At 38.8% G+C, this 20,196-nt stretch overlaps 1 protein-coding gene across 1 annotated transcript in view; it reads left to right on the forward strand.

Moving 5' to 3' along the window:
* Positions 1 to 19,610, forward strand: part of Lama2 (laminin subunit alpha 2) — a 556,565-nt gene extending 536,955 nt beyond the window's left edge. Inside the window, exons 60-66 of the mRNA XM_042696100.1 lie at positions 8,107 to 8,219; positions 8,456 to 8,645; positions 10,689 to 10,844; positions 11,171 to 11,324; positions 15,127 to 15,257; positions 17,131 to 17,353; positions 19,237 to 19,610. Coding sequence (XP_042552034.1) covers positions 8,107 to 8,219; positions 8,456 to 8,645; positions 10,689 to 10,844; positions 11,171 to 11,324; positions 15,127 to 15,257; positions 17,131 to 17,353; positions 19,237 to 19,394 — 1,125 coding nt within the window. The 3' untranslated portion in view covers positions 19,395 to 19,610. The remainder of the gene's footprint in view (positions 1 to 8,106; positions 8,220 to 8,455; positions 8,646 to 10,688; positions 10,845 to 11,170; positions 11,325 to 15,126; positions 15,258 to 17,130; positions 17,354 to 19,236) is intronic.
* Positions 19,611 to 20,196: the final 586 nt, after the last annotated feature.

Below are 20,196 nucleotides of genomic sequence, written 5' to 3' on the forward strand. Positions count from 1 at the left end.
GGGTTCGATTCCTCAGTACCACATAAGGAAGAAGGAAGGAAAAAAAAAGAAAAGGAGTTGGTTGTTCAAGGTAGCTGGGTTCTCTACTGCCAGAGTTGGAGGAAGGGCAACCCCTAGAAAAGCCTGCTCTTCTCAAGTCTTCTTTGAATTGCCTTTCTTTATAGCTCTGTTTGTCTTTAATGTTTGTTTTCTTAAAAAAGAAAAAAATACATTTTCATTTGACATGTTGGACAGAAAGATCAAAAAAAAAAAGTGATACACAAAGACTCTCCTAGCAATGTTCAGTGCCTTTTCTTTGCCTTTTACATACAGATTTTTATCAGTAGCCATACAGTTTGCTATTCTGCGTCTAAAGAAAGTGGTATATAATTAAAACTGTTTGAAAATACCAGGCAAATAGAGGTTGTAATGTGTTTTTTATTGTGGATACAGACATGCACACATACAGAGACTCACAGTTCAGCATCCTGCCTCCAGTCCCCTTGTTCAAATCCCTGTCTCAAAACATCCCTTTGAATGAATCTCAAAAAGCTACTTAGCCCATCTAGTCTGCACTTTCCTGGTTGCAAATTGAAGGTATTAGCAACACATATATCAAAGTTATGAATCTTAAAAGATAGTTTTCTGAATTTTTTGGCATATACTGAGCATTTCATACATGGCATAATTATCATATACTAATGATAATAATTACACTATGTGCCTGCCACAGACAATTTCCAGTGTTTTAATGCAACTCTCATAACAGTTCTGTAAAAGATAAATTATCATTCTACATGCAGTTGACTTGATAAGAATTATCTATCTTTTATGTGTGTGTGTCAGTCATGGGGCTTGGACTCAGGTCCTGGCCATTGTCCCTGAGCACTTTTGCTCAAGGCTAGACTCTTCCACGTTGAGCCACAGTGCCACTCCCAGTTTTCTGATGGTCAATTAGAGATAAGAGTCTCACCGGCTTTCCTGCCTAGGCTGGATCCTCAGATCTCAGCCTCCTGAGTAGATAGGATTAGAGGCAGGAGCCACTGGCACCCTGCAAGAATTATCTATCTTAAGTAACTTATCTGTCTTAATTTATTTATCTTAAGTAACTAACCCACTCATACAGCTAGTAGATGCCAGTCTAGGAAGTTTAATGCAGTAGGTTTGATTCCAAAATCTGTCTTGTTATCAATGCAACACTCTGACTTTATATGCTTGGAATAGATGTTTCGACTTTTTGCTGTTAGAAATGATATTGTGATAAGCATTTCGGTGACCGAAATGTTTCCATTATCTCTGATTATTTTCCTGGAATAGACCTATAGGCAGGAAAAAATTCTGTGGCTCAAAGATGAGTTAAGTCTACAGTCCCCAATGAATGTCTTAGTTGCCTTTCGGGTAAGGAGGGTCCTACTAGTTTATATGCACCACAGTGGTATGCAAGATATCTCACAATCCTCTTAACAATACATGCATCGTGTTTATAATGCATTGCTGATCATAAGTGGAGTGTGTTTTCTTGAGTACAGATTCTGAAAACTCTCGAACATCTTCATTCTCTTTCGTAGCTTCCACAAGGGAACTTCTTGTTCTGCAAAACAATGTGCCCCTGGCTCCCAGAAATATTTATTAAATGACAGGCCAAATAGGCTCTACTCAGTATGACTGGTTATTTAGTCCCTGTAGCATTTCAGTCTCTGTAAAAAAGATGGGCCAAGATGGATTCTAATATCAGTGGTCACAATGTGTGTGGAAGTCATTTGGAAATGAGAAGTCCTACCACATAGACAAGGAACCCATGCTTTTATTAAGCAATCCATGTGTCCAGTTCTCTGTGGGCATTTGATGCCTACAAGCTATTTATTGCTTTATGTGTTACAATTTTATAATGAGTATTTTAGTAAGAGATAAACTTAAAGGTGAATCATGTATCATAACTGCTAACAGAGAAAAAGAGAGAGCAAGCCCTCCAACAGGTAAATTTCCTCTTGAAATATAGGACCATATCCTAAAGGGCGAAGATAATACTATCAGTCTTTGAGGATTATTGAGAGGGAATAAGTTACACATTGTGTGCAAAGCTCCTAGCATAATCCTAGGTATGGCAGTACCCTATAGTTCTGTTCATCCTTCTGTGATTAGTATTCATTTAAGCTTTTGCATATTTAGGGTAGAGGCAAATGCTAGAGGGAAAAGGAAAGGACTGTTGGTGAGTATTCTATTTTTAAATACTTTCAAGCCCCAACATGGTATGGTAATTAGTATTTCAAGTTTTTCATCACTCTCAATTGTCACCATTTTTTGTGCATCAGAATTTACTTCTTGTGGTTTTTTTTGTAAGAATTAAAAGTTCAAGTTTGAAGTGGGAACTTGTCTGAGTCTTATGTTGGTTCTCACACAGTTGACAAGCAAGATCTCCTAGTCTAGGTCACTTTCTTTATCCATTTTATATCTATCACCCACCATCCTGACAACAGTTTATGCACAAGAATGGCATTCACTGTATTTCAGGGCAAGTTAAGAATATCCTGAGAGCTGGGCACACAACAGTGCCCTGTACAATCTTAGCTATTCTGGAGGTGGAAATCAAGAATTGTGGTTTGTAGACAGCTAGGAAGACAAATCTGAGAGATACTTATCTCCAATTAACCAGCAAAAGAAAAACAACAACAACAAAAAAAACAGAAATGAAAATATGACTCAAGTGGTAGAGTGCAGCCTTGAATGAAAAAAGCTTAGCCAAAGTTTGAAGTATTGAGTTCAAGCCCAAGTACCAGCACAAAAGAAAAAGAAAAAAGAGTATCTTGAGAAAGCACTGCACTGTCAATCCTGTGTTTATTACCTATTAGCTCATAATATGTTAGGCAATATTTATGCCTGTTATCTGACAGTAAAGGAACTTATCCCTTCATGCATCTCTTTTATTCTGTAGCCCATTTAGATCTGGAGAAAACATTTCTATAGATTATATGTGTGGACGTTTCTCATCTAGGATGATAATAGTTGGTAGGCTATAGTCTGGACATCTCAATATTAAAGCAATTTTTAATGCATTCAAATGAGCAATTCCTCTGCAAGTATATGCACTGTTGATACCGAGGCTTCATAGCAAACATGGCCTGTGTAGAACTGTACACAGTGAGTTGGCTGTAGTTCTTCCTTAAATCTTATTACAAAATTGAACTGTGAACCCCAGTTTAAAATGTGAAAGTTCAAATGAGCAGCAATAGGAGCCATGAAGAGTGTGCTATGCTGATGGTACTTCTGTAGGACTAGGGAAAAGGAAGTGGGTAGACGGGAGGAATACAACAAAGCAAGTGATTTGTCTATCAGAAAGCTATAACTCTAGAAGCTACACATAGACAAGGCCATTGGGATACACGGAATCCTGGTACGTATTGGAAAGAAAAACACATGTTCTCCACACTCTAAGGAATATCAGGCTGTTGTGCATGCATACATACGCACTGAAAATGCCGAGTTGCCAGCAGTAGAGCTCATATGTGACAAATTAGCAAAATTGTTGATTTTTTCTGAACAGTTTGAGTAAGATTTTATATTTCAACACATTAGTCAGTGCTGTAAAAGTATCTGCATCCATGAGGAAGACCATCCCACATAACCGTCAATCAGGTGTGAATTTTAGCCCCTAAATTTTACAATTTCTATGGTGATTTGTTATTTGTTGCTTTCAAGAACAAAGAAGCCTAGCCAGGTACCAGTGCCTCATTCCTGTAATCCTAGCCACTCCAGAGGCTGAGATCTAAGGATTATGGTTCAAAGCTAGCCCAGGCAGGAAAGTCTGTGAGACTCATCTCCAATAAACCACTAGAAAACCAGAAGTGGCCCTGTGGCTCAAGCTGTAGAGCACTGGCCTTGAGCTGAAGAGATGAGGGATAGTGCCCAAGCCCAGAGAACAAGCCCCATGAATGACCAAAAAAAAAAAAAAAAAAGAAGAAGAAGAAGAAAAAGAAGAAGCCAGGGCTGAGAAGGTGGCTCAGTGGTAGAGCGCTTGCCTTGCATGCCAGAGGCCCTGGGTTCGATTCCTCAACACCACATAAGCAAAAAGAAAAAAGCCGGAGGTCGCGCTGTGGCTCAAGTGGTAGAGAGCTAGCCTTGAGCTGAAGAGCTGAGGGACAGCAACCAGGCCCAGAGTTCAGGCCCCACAACCGGACCAAAAAAAAAAAAAATTTTTTTTTTAAATTTAAAAAAATAAATAAAATAAAATAAAAAAAAGAAGAAGCCAGTTTGGATAAGTGTAATTGAAATTTGTGCTCTGCACCTATCAAAACTGAAGGGATGCTTATAATAAATTACATGCTATCTTGAATCCAACAACATATTTCCAAGTATCAGCCCACAACTAGCAGCTGGAAATGATCACTTCTCTCTTCTGACCTGAAATTCCACCAGGTTACTGATCCACTTCCCTAAACATGGCTCCCAGACGTCTAACTTCCTTCAGAGTCTTCCCAGCCACACCATTGCTGTTCTTCCTCTACTGCTACGTTGGCCTCTTCACCCATACCTTATCTGTCCACCTGCTTCTTGTCACCCACCAAGGAGAGGCAAATTTCTCATGCATTTTCTGTATTACTTGTACCATTTTAAAGAGTGCCCACAAGGTGGCAGAATTGTAACATGTTGAGATTGATGATCCTCTACTGAGACTGATTTTTTTGTTTGTTTGCTTTTCACACATTTCAAAGATCAGTGTTTCCCAAACAACACAGGAAAAGGAATCAGGTCCATAAAAAAACCCCTCAAGCTCACATCAGCTGAGAAAAGGAAGTATCTTACCCCAAACCATTTTGCAAATCCTTTGAATGTCCCTCATTCCACCTTTTCTCCCCATATTGTAGCTTTGCTTAGACATTTTTTTCCTTTAAAAAATGTATTTATTATTTAGAATTAGCTTTAAGTAGTTGTGCAAAGAGATTTCAACTCAATGTGTCAATTTACAAGTACAGTGCTTCTTGACCATTGTCACTTCTTCCATCATTCCTCAGATTTCTATGGGAAACAGGGTGAAAATGTTCTTCCTTTCAAAATCCTTTTATTCTAGTGCAAAGCCTGGGTGCTCTCTGATCTACCTGGCAAGTTCCCCTTTTAAATGTTAGAAGGGGAAAAACAGAAGCTGGAGCTGCAGAGGAAGCAGCTCCACCCTCTGCAGGAAGAAAGGCGGAAGGGAAGCCTCTGCACCAGCAGGCAGACCTCAAGAACTGCATGGCCCAGCACACATTCTAGAAAGAGACTGATTCCATTTACTCACCACAATCCAGCCCACGATCTCTCCCTTTCACCAAGCAAGAGAGAGATCTAAATTTGTACCAAAACATTTATTCCTAAATGAGACTGGAGGAAATTTCTTCCCATTGAAATGCTAAGATGCATATGAAAGCCCTGTTAGATCAGCCCTTCTCAGCCTTTTTCCAACTGCCAGTCTTAATCAAGGAAGCCATTTAATTCAAAGCAACACCTACCCTGTTTGAAAATGAATGATTTTTTTTAAAGCATCTATTTAAATTTCCTTGACGAAAAATGAATCTACCATTAAGGCTTTATGCTTTGAGGTTGCCTGTAGCAGACATTAGTTTGGTCTACTCCTTTCTACAATACTGGCTAGTTTGACTATAGTGGTGTACTAACCACCAGTCTATGCAGACAGGAAGTAAAGGTTCATCTTACCATTGTAGTGAGTTTGCTATGTAATGACGTTCTCCGTAGGATCTTCCCAAAGTCCCTATCCTTTGTCAGTGTTTTCCCAAAATGACTTAAGCAGGGCCTTCTCCGTCCAGAAAACATGACAAAGAACTACTTCTGCACTCAGGGCCACTTTTGGAGCTATCTGTCCAGTCTACAGATATACAGAAGATGAAGTTATCATGTGTGTGGGCCTCCAGGAGACATTTGAAGACAAAAGCTTTACATAACATACAGCTAACACCAGTAAAACGTTTGTTCTTTTTTTAACCTGCCGCCTTAGTGATTTTTTAAATCACAGTAGAATATGAATTTTACTGATATGAGAACATTGTTTTATGCTAGCATTTACATATAGAAATGGAACAAGTGGCTACAGTAGTAGCAATTATCAGAACAAAACCCATATGGTGGTTTTCATTTAGGCTATGCATTCTAGTTCGCTAACTCCCAAGTACCATTGACCTTCTCCATTTCTCAGTGTTCAGAGCTAAGTGTTTAAACATATTTGAGTGGAGTCAGGCACTGGTGTCTCATGCCTGTAAATTCTAGCTACTTGGGAGATAGAGAGCTGAGGACCATGATTTGAAACCAACCTGGGGCAGAAATGTCTATGAGACTCTTATCTCCAATTAACTGACAATAGGCCAGAAGAAGGGACCGTGCCAGGCCCTGAGTTCAAGCCCAGTACTGGCAGGCATACACAGACACACAGATACAGACACAGACACACAGGCACAGACACACAAACACACACACACACACACACACACACACACACACACACACACACACACACACGACATTTGACAATTGGGTGGAATTCTGCCCCCATGGACTCAACACAGATGAGATTCTCTTAGAGTTTTCACAGGATGACAACAGGCTGTGTGTATTTATTGTGAAGTTCCTCTGTATGGGAAATATGGCGAGAGATGGATGGATGATTCCAATTCTATTAATAGCATTATTGAAGACTGAGACCTTGAGACGCCAAAGGCTTTCCATCTGGCTCCTGCTGCAGGCTGTGTAATGCGATAGGTGCTGTGTATTGTGCATAGCACACACACTGTCCTGCCCGCTGGGCTTTTGCATAGATGAATGAATGTCAACTGCAGACTAAGTTTCATAACTGACCATCTCCTAGAAGGCCAGAATGAGCTACTTCCATGAAGATCGATTTTTATAGTATTTGGAAATGTTCCAGTCCCTTTACCTGCTGTGGCCATGTTGCATTTGACTAAGCTCAAAAGAAAAGAGAACAAGACATTTTGTTTTTTCCCTCAAGTAATTATTTCCTATGTGCTAATGTGTCATCTCCCCAAAAAACTGGAAGGAACCCACCACACCAAAAGCCTGTCTTGAGCTGTTTGGAAAGTGCTGCTGAGTCAGCATTCACTGAGTGATGACCCATCCCAAGCTATTAAGTGCAGATCTGAAAAACAGGTGCATTGGTGAAGAGTGTGTAGCTTATTGATTTTCTCACGTACTGCATGTTCTAAAAGACTTCTTAAGTTACCTGTATATCAAACTGTCTTGTGAAAATAGAGAACGAGGAAAGTGGTTGTGGTTTTGTCTGCTTGAGGAGCCTTGATTATTGAGCTGTACATTATACAGTCCACATAGCCAGGGGTGGTTATATAATTGGCAAAACAAGACGATAAGAGAAAATGCAAAATGGTAACACGAAGTCTTCTGAGCAGAAATCATTAAGATTTTCAAGATGGTGATAGCAGAGCATCAAACAAGTGAATGCACAATGCTACACCTAGCTGGTCCCTCTTCGGCATTCCAGGAAGCTGTTCTTTGAACAGTAACAGTGGAAATGTGTGTGGTGGGTTCCGTTTTTAAAATGTGCTTGGTTGCCTAGCAACTGGCTAAGGACTTCAATGGGCTGACTTGCTGGTTTAGATACACCATCTTGAAAGTCTAAAATCATGGCAATGTTCTAGCGGACCAATAGTTTTCAAGGGAAAGTAACGTAAGGAGAGAACGAAATGGGGAGGGCAAGAAGAAACACATTTTTCTACTGCTGCAATCCAAATGATCAGTTCGCCATTTTCCCTGTTCACAATCTTCTAGGAAGAAAACTCTTCAGGAATAAATGAAATTGTGATGTTTTTCTCTCAGAAATCTAAGTTCTGAGAAAATTTATTTCTCAGAAATGTTGTTTTCCTAGAAGAAAATAGGAATTCATTGATACATTTTGACATACTCATCTCATTTAAGAGTGGGATCCAGGCAAACTGATTTTACATTCACTGAACATTCAGTAAATTCCTGCTATGTTGCAGATGAGTAAGAGATGTTTTATTTTTAAGAAATTTAAAATTATACAAGGGCAATATGAGGAAGCAGGGCATCGGTGTTACCTATTTAAAGAACAGCATCCATAATCTTCTCGCTTTCTTTGGTATGGCATAGGGTCCTTGTGCTGTTGAATCCGAACCAGCTCTTTTGATGAGAAGCAAGCAGTTTGGGCTTTCGAGAAACAGTCACATTGCAATTGCATTCAATGAGACCAAAGTTAAAAACCGGTAAGCTTTATCCTGAGATATTAGCTAAGAAGTAATAAATGAAGCATTGAATATTTCTACTTAACCAAGTTTAAACAACTGCATATATTAATTAATGAGGTTTTGTTTTACATTTCAAATTCACTAAAAAATAGGATTCTTTCTGCATGAGAATGCACCTTGATTTGACACCCCCTGAATCTCAGCATAAACACTTCTTATTTTTCTGTCTTCCTGCGTACACTTGTGTTCTGCAGCCTGACCATCGAGCTGGAAGTGCGAACTGAAGCTGATTCAGGCTTGCTTTTTTACATGGCTCGCATCAATCATGCTGATTTTGCTACAGTTCAGCTGAGGGATGGATTCCCCTACTTCAGTTATGACTTGGGCAGCGGTGACACCAATACCATGATCCCCACCAGGATCAATGATGGCCAGTGGCACAAGGTAAGCATCCCTGGGCCAGTGGCAGGACTCTAAGGCGTAGAAGTAGGGGCATCCAAGCTGGCAGCAGCAGGCTTGCCCTTGAGGCCAGCACTGTTTTGCAGACAGACACTAACTCTGGTGCTGCTGGAATGGCACTAGAGAATTGTCATTGCTGTACAGCTGTGGTCCCCAAACAAGGGCCAGCCAGCTTTCCATTGCTCTGTGAGAGAAATGTAGGACCCTGGAATGTGTTCATTATGAAGTTCCAAGTATTGAGTGTAGAGAATTCAGACTCATTGTGGGATCACGACATCTTTATTTTTAATGTGCTACAAGGCTGTCTCTTTGAAGAAATAATATTTGCCAAAAGTACAAGCTGGGATCACAGACGTGGCCTGCATGCTTTGCCTCTCCCTTTACCACATACTGCTCTGAAAGCCAGGAGTCTGAGAAGCTCAGCCGTGTGGTACTTAAAGGGCCCCATGGTACCATTTCCACCAATAGTCATTTGGAACAACTTTAAATGTTGGCCTTACACCCAGAAACCGGTGCAATTAATGGCACAGAAGGCTCATTTGCCATCTTACTATCCTCTTTGGCAGGACTGCAAATAGAAAATATACTGCCTGATTAAAGCAGAAACTCAACATTTGTTTCTGCACCTGTGATAACCTATTAAGTAAAGTTTCCCTAGGTAGAGAAATAAAATGTTTAATTTTCCAAATATATTACTAGTTGTTGGATCGAATGCATTAACCTACTTTGACTAGTGATATCATACAGAAAGAAAAAAAAAACCTTGAAGAAGAAAATAAAATGTAAACTCCAAGTCAACAAATGGGTTATTTTGGAATTAAGTGGAATCTTTGTATTTTCTTGGGACTTTATGACTAGCAAATACCACCTAATGAAGGAATTCTCATTAATGGTTATTTTTAATCTCTGGCTAATGGGATACTAAACACAACTGTGGAGAAAATTATATACTGTGTGGCAACATGAGACAAGATTTGAAAAAGTAACTTATCAAGTCCATTAGCTTCAAAATGAAGGATAGATTTTCTTTTGGAAGGTTTTTCAAATGGGACTTCTCAAAACTAAAATGGAGGGCTTGGAAGGCAGCTTACTGGTAGAGTGCTTACCTGGCATGCACAAGGCCCTGGGTTCGATTCCTCAGCACCACATAAGCAGAAAAAGCTGGAAGTGGTGCTGTGGCTCAAGTGGTAGAGTGCTAGCCTTGAGCTAAAGAGCTGAGGGACAGCACCCAGGCCCAGAGTACAGACCCCACGACTGATAAAATAAATAACTAAATAAATAAAATGGATATGTGTAAAATGAGCTGCTACACTTGTCACTCCCAATCCAGGCTCTTGTTAAAGCCATCATTGGCTCCAACATTTCTTTTCTCACACTTATACTCTCTTTCTCTCCTCTCTCTCTGTCTCTCTGTCTCTCTGTCTCTCTGTCTCTCTGTCTCTCTCTCTCTCCCCTAAATTCAAACTCAAGGATTTTGTACACCCTCTGCAGTCCTCTCATTCATGTTAGAGATTCTTCTCTGCACTGTCATCGTTTCTCTATCAGTCAGGTCTCCATCTTCATGCCTGGCTTCTGATTAATGAGGTGCCTCAAAGGAGGCGTTCCTCCCACTATACTGCTCTTCCCCGATCCTGCACCAGGAGGGCTGGGCAGCAGGATATGATATATCTCAAACTGTGTGCAGAGCTCAGACTTAGCTCAAATGAATGCATTCCTAAACTAGACATGAATTTTGCATCCCACTTAATTCATGGCAGTTCCTTCCACCTGCAACTTTCCTGTCTCTTGAGATACTTGGCACCCTCTAGAAGAAACTGCAATCTAAGACTTACCCAGGAAAATGCTGTGTTCAGAAAACAGAATTTGAAATGTCCTATAAAGTAGGTTTAGTTTCACTGATTTCATAAGCTTAAACACAAAAGTGGTTTTATATGTCCTTGAGAATACAGTACAAGTTCCTATGTCATGCATGCCACGTATCTGAAATTTGCTCGAGATTGGCATTGATGGCTCCCTTGATTTTTGTAGATTAAGATTGTACGGGTTAAACAAGAAGGGATTCTTTATGTCGACAATGCAGCTAACAGAACCATCAGTCCAAAGAAAGCAGACATCCTAGATGTTGTGGGGATGCTGTATGTTGGTGGATTACCCGTCAACTACACTACTCGAAGAATTGGTCCCGTGAGTATAGATTTCTTCTTTGTTATCTTACTACCTGGCTGAATCATTCATTTGTTCATGTGCATTTGAATACCAGTTTATACAATCTTGGCTTCTTGCATGTGAATAGGAAATCATCTTGATTCTGATCAAGATTCTTGACTAGATATCACTTAGAAGCACACCACAGAAGTTTGTAGTACTCTGTGCTAGGAGTTCTGGGGTACTAGTACAGACCTAGGCAGCTGATAACTTAGTACGTAAAGCACTCACAAATGACTGTGTTGCATACCAAAGCAAACTTCTGCTAAAGCTTGGCATTTCTTTCTTCTGACCTGGTTATTTAGGTAACCTATAGTATTGACGGCTGCATTAGGAATCTTCACATGGAAGAGGCCCCTGCTGATCTTGAACAACCAACCTCTAGCTACCACGTAGGAACGTGCTTTGCACATGCTCAAAAAGGCACCTATTTTGATGGAACAGGTTTTGCCAAAGCAGGTGAGACTCCTCCACTTTCTTTCTATCATCTATATTTTAATGCAGACTTCTTACATGGACCATAATATAAAACTCCCCAGGGTCCTAAATCATTGCTCTATTTAAATTAAATGACCTTCTAGGAACAATTAAAAAAATATACGGATCTGATTCATATGAGGATTATTGCTCTATTTAAACTAAATGACCGTCTAGGAACAATTAAAAAAATACATGGATCTGATTCTTATAAGGATTAATAAGAAAAATAAAATATATTGTTTCCTTTAACAGGAAGATAATATACTTCTGTAAGAAGTCTTATATAATTATACTATATAAGTATTTTTTAGCTTGTATCAGTCTTTGGGCTCAAACTCAAAGCCTGGGTGTTGTCCCTTGGGCTTTTGTGCTCAAAGATAGCATTCTACTACAGCTCCACTTCCACTCTCCTAGTAGTCAACCGGAGATAAGAGTCTCACAAACTTTCCTCCCTAGATGAGTTTCAAACTGTGATCCTCAGATCTCAGTCTCCTGCGTAGCTAAGATTACATGTGTGAGCCACCAGCACCTGGCACCACCTAATTTTTCTACTTCCAAGTTTTGCCTGTCTATATTGCCAGAGATGTGATACTATTTTTGTTGCTTTCTCTTTCATTCATTGCAAGGCTCCATTTCATAACACATAGCACAACACACACACACACACACACACACACACACACACACACAGCAGTCTTCATTTCTTGTTGATAGTGACAAAGAATGGCAATTTCTCCTGGCTTTCTTTATTTCCTCTTACTTGATTTCCAGGGTAGGTCTGAATTACTGATCATCAGCATATAGTTTGGAAAGAAAAATGTGTACTAACCTCTACTTAATAACAACAACAACAAAAATTGACCTTAACATACTTTATGAGAATATTCGGTACTATGGTTTTCAAAGTCTATGTTTATTATTTGTTTATGAGAAAAATTAATGAGCACATTATATGTGAAATTATGAGGAGCAGAGAAGTATATAAATAAATATAGCCTAAGAATACATTATCAATAGATAAGATCTCCAGTTTGCTGAGGAATCACAAAAAGGCAAATAAAAGCAAAGGAAAAAATTTTTAAAAACTCCCAAAAAAGCTAGGTGCCAGTAGCTTACACTTGTAATCCTAACTATTCAGAAGGCTGAGATATAAGAATTGTGGTGCAAAGCTAGCCAGAGAAAGAAAGTCCATGAGACTCATTTCGAGTCCCAATTCTGCCAATCTCCAATTCCACCAAAAAAAAAAAAAAAAAAACAACAGAAGTAAGCCAGGCTCCTATCTATTCAGGAGGCTGAGATCTGAGGATCATGGTTCAATGTCAGCCTGGACAGAAAAGTCCATGAAACTCTTATCTCCAATAAACAACTCAGAAAAAGCCAGAAGTTGCACTGTGTCTCAAGTGGTAGACCACTAGCCTTGAGCACAAAGAGGCTCAGGAACAGTACCCAGCCCTTGAGTTCAAGCCCCAGGACTGGCAAAATTAATGAATTAATTAATGTATTAATTAATTTTTAAATAATTTTTTTAATTTTATTTTATTTTATTTGAGAGCATACTGTACAGAGGGGTTACAATTACATGGGCAGGATAATGCATACATTTCTTACCGAGCATTGCAGCCTCCTCCTTTGTTTACCCTTCACCTCCCTTCCCAGCCTCCCCCCTCCCCCCCATCCAAGCCTTCCCCCCCCCCCCACACCGACATTGTAAAGCTCATTTTTGACATGACATTTTGTACTTCTCATTGTTGCAACAGGTCCACCTGAATCCTTAAACGACTTGTTTGTCCCCATCTCCTCCACAAGTTATACTGACATCAAATATAGTGAAAGCGGGGGTTTAAATAATTTTAATGAATTAATTAAATAGCCAAGCTGGGTGCCTGTGGCTCACACCTGTAATACTAGCTACTCAGGAGGCTGAGATCTGAGGATCACAGTTCAAAGCCAGCCTGGGCAGGAAAGTCCATGAGACTCTTATCTCCAATAAGCCTCTTAGTCTCCACTAGAAAACTCTCCAATAGAGACTTATTCTCCACTAGAAAATCGGAAGTGGTGCTGTGGCTCAAGCAGTAGAGCACTCGCCTTGAGCTGAAGAGTGCAAGGACAGCATCCAAGCCCAGAGTTCAAGAACCCATGACTGACAAAAAAATAAATAAATAAATAAAGCCAGAAGTAGAGCTGTGGCTTAAGTGCTAGAGCACTAGCATTGAGCACAGCTCAGGGACTACACCCAGGCCTTGAGTTCAAGCCCTGGAACTGGCACTAAATAAATAAATAAATAAACCTCCAAAAGTTATTCAAAGAAAGAATAATTTGGGTTGAAGACATTGGACCAGGTTTTGTGGAGGAATTGACATTTGAGCAGAGTTAAAAGAGGAGTTGCACAATCCGGCACAAACATTGGAGGAGGTGTAACTTCTACCAACAAACTCTAGCTAGGAAACCTTACTAGGCAGAAACAGCAATCAGAAAAACATGGAGGCTACTTTATGCCCCCATACTCAATTGTGGTCACAGTCCAAAGACTGCCCCCAGATTTGCACAAATTCACAAAAGGCTGGCAGAATTGTTGTCCAGCTTCAGATTCTGTGCTCTTGGATTCCTTTGCCATCTTGCCTGGTTCTTTTCATTGTGGGTCGTATTGGACCAGAAATTTTATTGCTTCCTCCATCTCCAATAACTGTTGTCATCTCCTCAAACCACACATAATACAATTTACATAAGACTCGGGTGGTCAGTTTTCCAGTGGAAAACACACTGCTTCAATGTAGCTTTTCACATTTTGTTTTTTCTTAAAAGCTTTCCAATCACTGGAGCTTTTTATTGGGTTCCTCATTCTCTCTGTCCTCAGCTAAACTAGTACATGCCATTCCTCTCTGATTTTTTTTGTTGTTGTTTTTAATTTTTTCTTTCTGTTTTGTTTTACACAACAATTCAGCTTCTTCTATCCTTTGCTTTTAAAAATGGCTGTAAAGCCAACTTTGCCTATCCAAACCCATCAAAGGTCCCAGTAAAACAAAATTCCCTCACTCAATACAGTTGTGGTGATACTTGGAATTTATTGCTTGCCTAATAAATAAACGACAGAAAAAAAGCTTCTTAGTTTCTTTGCTAAGAGTCTATACAGTTGATGTGGTCTAGACTGAACTTAACAAATCATTTTATTCCAAAGGAAAAGTATCTTCAATACTTACTAAAAAGATTAAATCACTGAATCAAATATAGAAAATTAGAGAAAAAAGAATTAACTGGATGAACTAGAAAAGCCCATTTATCTTGCAAAATCTTTCCACCCAAGTTCTATTTGCAATTTTTCCTGTGAATAAAATACTTAGAACTTTTAAACGTTTCCAGATTATCGTAGTGCCACTTAAAATGTCTCAACAAAATTTTCTCAGTTTTATTCACATTGAAATGCTTTACTTTATCCAACAGACTTCTAAAATAATCGCACTTGGTTTTGAGGCTCTTTGATTCGATCTCAGTATATTTATTTATTCACTTATTCAATAACTATCTGGGACCTTTGTACACCTAGTAATAAAAATATAAGTTATACAAAGTTTCACTAAATGTACATTCTAGAAGGAAAGAAAACAAAAAAAGCAACAGCCACAAAGTATATGATTGACACAGTGGTAGAAGTACAGGCTATATGGGTAACTGGAAATGAGGCTCCATTATGATTGATGAACATGAACTAGAAACCATTTCATTGTATATTTATGGTAATGATCCACACACCTTCCACACCTTAAAATTTGTCTTCGTTTTACAGTTGGTGGATTCAAAGTGGGACTGGATCTCCTTGTAGAATTTGAATTCCGCACCACCAGGACAACTGGAGTTCTCCTGGGAGTCAGCAGTCAAAAAATGGATGGAATGGGCATTGAAATGATTGATGAGAAGGTGAGCATTAGCAACCCCAACATTTCTGATTTCTTCATGACGTTATTGCTCAAGTACCGAGATCTCTGTTTGGAAGGCTTACTGTTTTCTCTGTTGGATGGAGGCTAGATTGTGTCTTTTATTTTTCCTGAATTACCTCAATTTAGGTGTGTTCTCAGCATAAAGGCTTGCATGTACTTCAAATGTGTTAATCCTCTAGCAAGGCAATTTGGTTGGCCAGCGTTGAACAAAGCCTCTTAGACCTCCATCTCTTAATGGGTTTCTGTACAAGTGCTTAGTTGTTCTCTTTATGAACACATGGTCTGTGAAACTATTGATTCGGGGAAGAACAGGAAAAGGTTTGGATCCTTTGAAATCAGTGTTCCTCTTGTAACAGAGTAGGCATCTCTCAGAAGTTCTTGTGGCCAGCTAACCCACCAGTTCTCAATTCTCACTGAAAAGCATCCAGATACTGTTTCCAAAAAGAGCAAATTTATAAAAGTATTTTGTCAGTTTGCTCAGAAGGACTAATCTAATTCTAAATAGCTCTTTATTCCTTGTCTGCTTATGAACAGCCACCTATAGTGAGATGACCTGTTTATATATGCTGCCTACTGTCAAGAGCAGGTAAAAAGAGGTGGAAAAGCAAGAAATTTCACAGGTTTCTTATTTGGCTATTAAATTGGAATTACCTTTGACTCTGCTCCTCTCCCCATCCTATGGGCATTGTCACTCCAGAAGAAAACTACATAGAAACCTAAAATACACTTCCCTTGCCTCCTTCCTCCTTTGTCTCAGTCTTCAAACTATCCCAAAGGCAATAGAGGAAACACAAGAAAAAAGGTTTATAGGCAACAAGATTGAACAAATATATAAGCAGCACTTAATAATTTTGTCAAATTTTCAAATCATACCTTTACTACACCTTTTCAGGTAATTTTTTATTTTATCACCTCCTTATAAAACATTGGTATTTTCCACTTACTCTATCCTGTGATTTTTCACCCAGCAACTTGTCCATGTAAAATCATTGCTGTAATCACCAGTCAGTACACTAAATTCTTTGTTAATGTTTACACCACTTATTTTACAATCTTTTAACCTATTTACTTGCACTTTTCATCTTTCAAAAATAAGAACCTCTTGTTTCTTTTTTTTAACTTGTCAAATGAGTTGCCAAATTGACTAATGTTTTCAATATTTTGGTATGTTTCTTTTTCCCCCATCAGCTTCAAAGGAATTCTGACATCTCAAATTTCAGCCATATTACTAAAAAACAGATTTTTCTCATTTAAGCAAGAACTTCTAATCTAAGTTTGTCGTTGTTAGGAATTTAACTGGCCTTCTGGCTCAGGTCTCTGGCACCTGTGACATGAAATGTGACCAAAAAAGTAATTTGTGTAACTCTCAGTTCTATATATATAAAATGGAAACCATGAAGGGGAAAAATACAATTAAGACATCAAACGTTTAAATTTGAAAACAATCCTTTAAAGTAAATTCATAAACCAAATTAATGAATCACATTAAGCAACATTCTTTAAGAAAGTTTTATAAGGTTCATTGAGAACTTTCACACAGTAAAAGATGTGAGTCCTAGATTCTTTTTAGATTGCCTGACCTCAAATTTTTCTTAGTGAAAAGCCAGCTTCATACTCTGCCCCATTAGTATTAACAAGGCCCAAAAGCAACCAACAGAGTTTGTGACTCCATGGTTAAGTTCATATTTTCAGTCAAGTTATTAAAATTTTTAAAAATATGCTCCAGTGTTGTATACTCCGGACAATTTTCAGCTAAAGTAGCTCCTGGAGGCCAGATCTATTTTACTTTATAAGCTATCACGATAGCCTTCTATTGAAACTTGTTGGTGATTACTCCATCTTTGATTTTCTAGATTATGTTTCATGTGGACAATGGTGCTGGCAGGTTTACTGCCGTTTTTGATGCTGGGATTCCAGGATCTTTGTGTGATGGACAATGGCATAGAGTCACTGCCAAGAAGATCAAGCACCGCATTGAACTCACGGTAGATGGAAACCAGGTGGATGCCCAAAGTCCAAACCCCACCTCCACGTCAGCTGATACGAATGACCCCATTTTTGTTGGAGGTTTCCCAGGTAAGCACCAGTGACTCTAGCAAGAATTTCTTTGCTCTTTATCTTTGTGGTTTTGAAACTTTATATAAGAATGTCTAAGAAGATATATGCCTACAGACACTTTCTTCTAAGCTTCTGAATCATCTCCCATTAATAACACTTTGTCTAAATTTCCAGTCTGTAAAATAAGCATTATTACTTATAGAAGCCACATGAAAGTAAACTTTTCATGATAGCCCCAAAGTTTCATTCATGGGAAGGTAAAAGCTACAGGAAATGAATTTGATGTATAAAAGATATGAGTCATTTAATAGCAATTGAGACCAAAGCTGGTTTTTTTCTTTCCTGATGTTTTTAATATCTACTTAAAAATAATTAATATACCAGGAGAACCATAAAATGTTGGGGAATTTATTTTCTTAAGTTCTGGAGATCATTGGGTTAAATGCAGCTAATTTCCCCTGTAGGTCATTATAGAATTCATATTTTTATTTAAAAGAAACCCAAGCAATAATTCTGCATTCAGACTCCTTCCCAGTACATTAAATATAACATATTTAACCACAGGGAGTTATATAGCATATACATAAATGAGAGTGGCCAATTTGCTGAGAAATAAGCCCAATGCATATTAATAAGTTCTGCAAAAACAGATTCCTGGGATGGTCTTTCTTCACTTTGACAATAGTTTTGTCTACATTTTTATAAGGCTCCTCTGTGTATTAAACAAAGCATAATGTAGTATTTAACATTGTCCCTGAGCTTCTTCTACTCAGGGCTAGCACTCTACCATTTGAGCCAAGCACCATTTCAGCCTTTTTCTTTTTATGTGGTACTGAGGAATTGAACCCAGGGTTTGATGCATATTAGGCAAGCACTCTACCACTAAACCACATTCCCAGCCCTCTTCTAGATTTTAAGAAGTCTTCTTTCAGTCACTATAAGCTCCATGGTATTAAGAAGGACTCTGTTTGCAGTCTAGTAAATAGACTAGTTACTACCAAGTAGGCCTATTGCAAATGTTCTGTGACCTTCCAACCAACTTAATGCTCAGGATTTTTTAATTATTTTTGCAATGTCGGAAAAAGATAAAATTGCACTTTAAAAGCCAGATCCTAATTCCATATTTGAAATGTTCGCTCAGTTGGCCTATTTAATTAAATATTTTATAGATTTAAGTTACAACTATCCATTTATTCATTCTACATCAAATTATTTCTTGGGTGTCTTAATTCTTGGGTATCATAATTCAAGATACTTTAATATTCCATAATCCATAATGAAAGTTGATATTTCTCTGAAAATCTGTTAGTAAAGCTATAAAGAAAATCAGTAGCTTTATATTTGACAGGGTTTCAATTTAATCTCAAGATTACACTTGACTTTGACATATGCTTTTAGCATTTTATAATAAAGCAGAATTTCAAAACTGAATCCTACAGGATAAGAAATATCAATTTGTGATAGAGCACTAACCTAACATGGGCAAGACCCTGGTGTTAAATTCCCAATACTGAAAAAGAAGAAAGGAAAAAAGGAAGGAAGAGAGGGAGGGAGGGAGGGAAGGAGGAAAGGAGAGAGAGGGAGAAAAAGAAAAAAGGAAAGAAGGAAGGAAGGAAAGAAGGCAGGCAGGCAGGCAGGAAGGCAGGCAGGCAGGCAGGAAGGAAGGAAGGAAGAGGGAGGGAGGGAGAGAGGGAAGAAGGAAAGAAGAGAGAGATGGAGAAAAATAAAGGAAAGAAGGAAGGAAGGAAGAAAGAAAGGAAGGGAGGGAGGGAGGAATAGAGAGAGGGAGGGAGGGAGAGAGAGGAAGAGAAGGAAGGGAAGGGAAGAAAGGAAGAATGAGTGAAAGGAAGGATGGAGGAAAGAAGGGAGGGAAGGACTAACCTCTTGTTTTGTCTTTTCAGATGGCCTCAACCAGTTTGGCCTGACCACCAACGTTAGGTTCCGAGGTTGCATCCGATCCTTGAGGCTCACCAAAGGCACCGGCAAGCCACTGGAGGTTAATTTTGCCAAGGCTCTGGAACTGAGCGGTGTCCAACCTGTATCCTGCCCCACCAATTAATCAAAATAAGTTTAATCCCCAGGTGGGTTCATCAAAACTATTATCAAGTACAAGTAAGCGTATTTTACCTGTGTATGTTAACAAAACTAATTTGTACACATAAATAGAAATAGAAATCTCTCTGTATTCGGATGGTGCTAATTCAGACTGCAGACTGAATTGTAGTTCAAGTTCTCTGTCAAGCTTATGAAATTAAACCAATTACAGCATTCTAAATAATGTTTGTTTTGTGTGGTTTTTAAGGATAAAACTCAACTGACTGCAGGTTGTAGAATTTTCAACATGCTTTGGAGCCATTGCGAGAGGAGCTCAGATGGAATTTGTGAAGGCAACATTTTTTTTGAAATGTACTTCTATTAACACTCTGACATTCTTTTCCTATGTTGATTTTGGCTTTCTGTCCACGCCACAGAAAACAAGTTGATTTTGAATGTGTGGTAGGTTGGAAATTAGCTGCCTTAGTCCCTATATTTGTGAAAGCATTAGCAAATCATTTCCCTGATCCAAGTTCATTATTAAAGAGTTTAACCAGCCATATGAGTGAATACCTTTTCATGCTGTAGGTTGACAGTAAAAATCAGATTCAGGCCAGAGAGCTTAATTACTTGATTTTCTTGTTTGATAATGATTCGTAGACTTTGGGGATAGGAACCAACCTGCAGAATGATAATTGAGCCCCCATTTCATGCTACAGTGTTGAGACTCTGAGTACCTTAGAATAACACTGAGTGTAACCATCTATCTACACTGGGATCATGCTAAAATGCACTTTTATACACACCAGAAGAAAGTTTTCCAGAAA

Source organism: Dipodomys spectabilis, unplaced genomic scaffold (genome assembly GCF_019054845.1).
Source record: "Dipodomys spectabilis isolate Male_0828 unplaced genomic scaffold, ASM1905484v1 ptg000001l, whole genome shotgun sequence".
NCBI classification, from domain to species: Eukaryota; Metazoa; Chordata; class Mammalia; order Rodentia; family Heteromyidae; genus Dipodomys; species Dipodomys spectabilis.